The 5,834-nt window shown below is 43.6% G+C and overlaps 1 protein-coding gene across 2 annotated transcripts; it reads left to right on the forward strand.

Moving 5' to 3' along the window:
• Positions 1-481: 481 nt before the first annotated feature.
• Positions 482-3,768, forward strand: LOC147604005 (pentatricopeptide repeat-containing protein At1g11290, chloroplastic-like). 2 transcript variants are annotated; one of them, XM_086795154.1, is made up of 2 exons: positions 482-753; positions 857-3,768. In XM_086795154.1, the coding sequence occupies exon 2, from the start codon at positions 1,004-1,006 to the stop codon at positions 2,882-2,884; it is 1,881 nt and encodes a 626-aa protein (XP_086651280.1). In that variant the 5' UTR covers positions 482-753; positions 857-1,003; the 3' UTR covers positions 2,885-3,768. The 2 variants fall into 2 exon arrangements, with proteins under 2 accessions (XP_086651280.1, XP_086651279.1); XM_086795153.1 differs by having other exon boundaries at positions 486-3,768.
• The last annotated feature ends 2,066 nt before the right edge of the window (positions 3,769-5,834 follow it).

The raw sequence follows: 5,834 nt of genomic DNA on the forward strand, positions 1-5,834 counted from the left end.
ATACGTTGCACCTAAAGGGTTGTGTATGCAAATTTCAACTGCCTATCTCCATGGATGTGGAAGTGTCATCTCCACAAATGTGGAAGCCCATAGCCAACTGTTGTTCTCATCACTAACTTGCTCCTCAGGCCCAGACACTACTCCATAATTGTCTAGTCCTTTCTCACTTGCTCCATCCATATCAACTTGCCCATTTCTCACCCACGTAGTAGTCACTCATTTCTCACTTGCTCCATCCATATCAACTTGCCCATTAACTCAACACAGCTCGCTTGAGACTTACAACTTTGGAATTATCATCTCCATGACATAGCTTGGTTCACACCCACGCATACCAAAACCGGCCACATGTTCCCACCTTGTGTTAGCCACATGCTTGTATAACCATCTGAATTCCATGCGCACCGGCCTTAATAAGCGAATTTTGTCCCACATACCCTTTTAATTTCTCATTACCATAAATGTAACGCACAAATTTAAGAGGTTGTTTCCGCGCGGAATGTGAACACCTTGGCCGTATTGGGTTGGGCACGGTTTAGGCCATTATGCGTTGCGTAATGGTGCCTGTACGACCAGCTGCTCTATGGTGTATGGGTACCTGCAGGTGGCATGTAGGCTTACGTGGCGTCGGTGGATGTTTCAGGTGGCACCGCACGAGTACGAACTCTGTGAGCATGCGAATGCCCAAAGCTTTGGGAAAGAGGAAGCCTGGCTCCTGCATCCTCCTGCCTTCTATGAGTCTCTTTTACAAAGGTTTGGAAACACCAAGGCCCTTGTAGACGTCAGATTCGTCCATGATCGCATTGTCAGATGTGGTTTGGAGCAGAACTTGGTCTTAGGCAATGCTTTGTTGCAGGTGTACGGCAGGTGTGGGTCCCTGGATGATGTCCGTACATGCTTCGATGGATTGCATCAAAGGAATCCCATCTCATGGAATTTGGTGATCAGGGCATTTGCTCGCTATGGCCACCGTGCGGAAGATGCCTTCAAATTGTTCAAAGCAATGCAGAGGGGAGGGGTCCCCCCAACGAAATTCATCTTTGCTAGTGTCCTTTCTGCCTGTTGCACTCAGGAAACCCTCACAGAAGGGAGGCTAATCCATGCCCTCATTGCAAGGCATGAATTTGAGTCCGAAGTTGTGGTGGGAACAGCTTTGGTCAGCATGTATGGGAAGTGTGGCAGCTTCGAGGATGCATGGACGACATTTAGAAATCTGCCCGAACGGAATGCAGTCTCCTGGAATGTTATGATTGCAGTGAATGCTGAGCTTGGTTATGCAAAAGATTCACTTAATTTCATAAAAGAGATGCAGCAGCAAGCAGTCACTCTTGAGAAGGTCACCTTTCTTAATGCCTTCAATGCTTGTGCCAGTGTGTCAAATATTGCTGAAGCCAAGAGGATGCATGCCTGTGTTGCAGTCAGTGAGTTTGATTCAGATATGATGATCAGGACAGCTCTCATGAAAATGTATGGCAAGTTGGATCACATTCACGATGCACAGAGGATATTTGACAAGATGCCAGAGCAAGATCTGGTGTCTTGGAATGCCCTTCTTGCAGTTTATGCCCAGCAAGGGTTGGGAGAGGTGGCTATTCAAGTTTTCAACCAAATGCAGCTCAAAAGGATGAGGCCAAATAAGGTTACCTTGATTAGTATTCTTGATGCATGTGCTGGCCAATCAGCTGTGACGATAGGGAAGACTATCCATGATCTCATTGTAGGCACAGGACTAGAACTTGATGTGGTCTTGGGTACTGCCCTTGTCAATATGTATGGCAAGTGTGACAGTTTGGAGGATGCACGGAGGGTGTTCAACACCATGCCTGAGCGAAATGTAGTTTCTTGGAATGCCATGATGGCTGTATATGTTCAAAGTGGAGATGGCAAGGAGGCACTCCACTTCTTTGAGCTTATGCAGCAGGATGGGACATTTCCAGACAATGTCACCTTCCTCAATGTCTTTGATGCATGCGCCCTTCAGTCTGCTTTAGCAAAGGGCAAGGGAATGCATGCTCGCATCATAGCCAGTGGGCTTGACTTGGATGTTGTTATGGGGAGTTCGCTAATCAACATGTATGGAAAATGTGGTGATTTGAGAGGTGCAAGAATGGTGTTTGATAAAATGACTGAACACAATGCAATCACTTTTGTTAACCTGCTTTCAGTGTGTGCCAATCTAGGAGCTTTAGCTGAAGGCAAGTGGCTGCACGCTTTTATTGTGGATAGTGGAGTTGAAGTGGATATCATCCTTAACACTGCCCTTGTCAACATGTATGGCAAGTGTGGCATGTTGGACACTGCATGGAACATTTTTCACAACATGCCCGAGAAGAACATCTTGTCATGGAATGCCATGATTGCAGCTTATACTCAACAAGGGCAAGGGAAGTGTGCCCTTGAAGTGTTTGAAATGATGAGACAAGGCGGAATAATGCCAGATGAAGCCACCTTTGTCTCTGTACTTTCTGCATGCAGCCATGCGGGTCTTGTAGATGAGGGCAGTCATTATTTTACCTTAATGGACAGAGTTTATGGCCTTACACCTATTGTGGATCATTATAATTGTTTTATTGATACGCTAGGAAGAGCAGGAAGGCTCGATGAGGCTGAGGACCTGATCAAGAACATGCCTCTTTGGCCTACAGAGGTGTCATGGGCAACATTGCTTGGTGCTTGTCAAAATCAGATCAATGTAGAGCAGGGTGAAAAGGCTGCAAGTTATCTTTTTCGACTTGATCCACAAAATCCTGTTGCATATGTGACGCTTGCAAACGTATATGCTGCAGCTGGCAGGGAGGATGATACAGCAAGAGTGCTGCGTTGTATGAAGGAAATGGGTTTGAAGACACAGCTTGACTGTGGCACAATCCAGGTTGATAGCTGAGTGCATGCATTGTCACGTGCTGAATCACACTTTTTCACCCTGCTCTGCATGGATCTGATTTTGACATTGCTTGGTGCTTGTCAAAATCAGATCAATGTAGAGCAGGGTGAGAAGGCTGCAACTTATCTTTACCAGCTTGATCCACAAAATCCTGTTGCATATGTGACGCTTGCAAACGTATATCCTGCAGCTAGCTGGGAGGATGATGCAGCAAGAGTGCTGTGTTGTATGAAGGAAATGGGTTTCAAGACACAGCTTAACTGTTGCACAATCCAGGTTGATAGCTGAGTGCATGTATTTTCACATGCTGAATCACACCTCCTAAAGCAGGAGACATGTGATGAAGTGCAGAGGTGGAACAAGCTGATGGAAGAAACAGGGTGGATAGCTGAAGAAAGTTGGTTTTAAATGCAGAACTCATGCTTTTTGTAGTCATATGGAGCTATTTCGTTTGGGATTCTAAGCTTACCTGCAGGAAGAACTCGTTCAGTCACTAAGAATTTTCAAATCGTCTCCAAATTTGCACAAAGAGACATCATTTTTGAGGGACACTCGCCACTCAAAGCTTTGATCATGTAAAGAATGGGGTTTGTTCTTGTGCTGATAAGTGTTGGTGATGTGGTCTCTGCTGTGGGTGCCAGTTCTTTGACGGACCCTTCTAGACCATGCATAGCTTGATGTGGGGTCCAAATGGACAATCATTGTCTACATAAGTTTCTCCACATCTGGGCATCGGGAATTTTGTGCCTGATTGCTTTCTCAACAAAGCCAAACACGGTGGCTGTTGGAAATCAATGCTCCACTCTCGTCATTGTCACTGTGCGGGTGACAATTTGATCTATTTTTTTAGCCCCCCTTATGAGGAGTAACCATTGTGTTGAGCACACGGGCTCGTGCCAGTCCACAGTTTAGACACTGGATGTTGGCCATGTGTGGCCATATGGTTAGGATACAACTTATGTAGACGTGGCACATCAAGCCAGGTAGGATGTATATTAGTGTGGGTCGATTGGTCATACTATTGGGTAGAAGGAGATCCTCCCGGGACACCTTGTCCTTGAGCTGTGGGGCTTGTTTGGGTGTCCAGAGGACCTCAGATGGGTTTGGAAGTTGTGCTCCGGACCGTAGGTCTTAGTTATAGCCTAATATAGTTCCAATCAAATGATGTAGCCGGTTTGGTCCATTTGGACTGATCGTAAGGTGGCCGACATTGGCCAATCTACGATACGACTAACTCTGAATACTATATATAGACTAGTTCCGTAGTTAACATTTTATACCGAGATCATTTAGTTTAGATCAACCACCATCATTGCCATAGTACACTCTGTGCAAGACATCCTCTATCCAGAGTCTACCTGCATTGGACGTTGGCTCTGTCGTGGTGGTGATGCCTTCCAAAGGCAGCTAAAATGCTTCGGCCATGAGTTGCTCTGTAAACTCCACTTTCTCTTCATTCTTTGCTTTAGGGATCGAATGGTTTACTGTCAATTCATGTGGTTGTAGCTCTATCTCGATGTTGTACTTCAACGTGTTCCCAATGTGTCCCAAGGGTAGCTCTCAAACTTTGCAAATTTCTTTAGGCTTGTTTTCTGTAACCATTGTTGATGTTGTGGATCGGCTATAGAGATGAGGTGTTGTGGTTGGGCAATGGTCATCCTCACAGACATGACACACATAGATGGCAAGGGGGCAAGAAAGCAAGAGCATAAAAAATAAGCAAATTCATTAACACAACAAAGTAATGTGGCGTGTTGCAAGGGTAACTACTTGGCTAATTGTTGGTGGTAGACAAGACATCTCTTCATGTTCGAGCTCTCGATCTGTGCATTGACAAGGACAGTGCAGGAGCATTCAGAATGATAGCTTTTTAAAATATGAGCATAGTGGAAATAAAAGTGCACTCCTATATGCAAATCAAATTTGCACTTTTTTCAATGACAGTGCATGAGCATTCAGAATGGTAGCATCGATAATGATAGCTTTATAAAATATGAGTGCGTGGCAATAAAAGTGAACTTCTATATGCAAATCAAATTTGCATTTTTTATAATGCGAACATATTGGAATAGGAGGACATGCATGAACAACTTATGTGTAGACATCACATCCCATGTATTCTTTTATGGCTTTTGACAACACCCATACAATGTATGCTTACATAAACTTTGGGGATATCTTGGATTGAGATGTCAATTTCACATGTGGTGATGTGGCACAGATGTGCTATTAGATTATCTGATGCAACTTTTTCATAATATAGCCTAGTTTGAAAACCTTTACAGGCTTTAGAAGTTTAATTTCATCCAAACTAGTCGATTGAAATGTACATGAATCCATTCTCTTATTGATTTTGTAAGCTCCTATCTATCTGAGCTTAACCTTACCTAGGTGTGGTTTGGGCTTTGAGTTGAATACTAGAACATAATCTCTGACTTAAAATTTTTTGAATTTGCTATTTCAATCAATCCATGCTTTTCTCCTTCATTGTACTATTGTTGAGATATCGAGCTCAGCCTAGTATGAATATGGGTAACATGCCATTCTCTTACTGAAATGTCCATAAACCCATTCTCTCATTGATTTTGTAAGGTTCTATCCATCTAAGCTCAAACTTACCTGAGTGTCATTGAAGCTTTGAGTTGAATACTAGAACATAATCTTTGACTTCAATTTTTTTTTGGGTGTTTTGATCAACCTAGCTTTTCTCCTTCATTGGACTATTGTTGAGATATTGAGCTGAACTAGTATGGATATGGGTGACACGTTAGGATGATAGCTCTGTATTTATACCATTGGTATGGTTGGTGAGATTATGGGTGATACATCGCCAGTGGTTTACATGTGTGACAGCCACTTTGGTTCACTAGAGTTATGACATAGTTATAGCATGAGTTCATGTAGTCGGGTTCACATTATGGATTGACCTTTGTATATTTTAGTAGGAGAT

This window comes from Cibotium barometz, chromosome 62, assembly GCF_041138505.1.
Source record: "Cibotium barometz isolate CiBa-2024 chromosome 62, ASM4113850v1, whole genome shotgun sequence".
NCBI classification, from domain to species: Eukaryota; Viridiplantae; Streptophyta; class Polypodiopsida; order Cyatheales; family Cibotiaceae; genus Cibotium; species Cibotium barometz.

Coding starts and splice junctions, on each gene's coding strand:
- LOC147604005 (XM_086795153.1), top strand. CDS start 584: ATGGTGTATGGGTACCTGCAGGTGGCATGTAGGCTTACGTGGCGTCGG.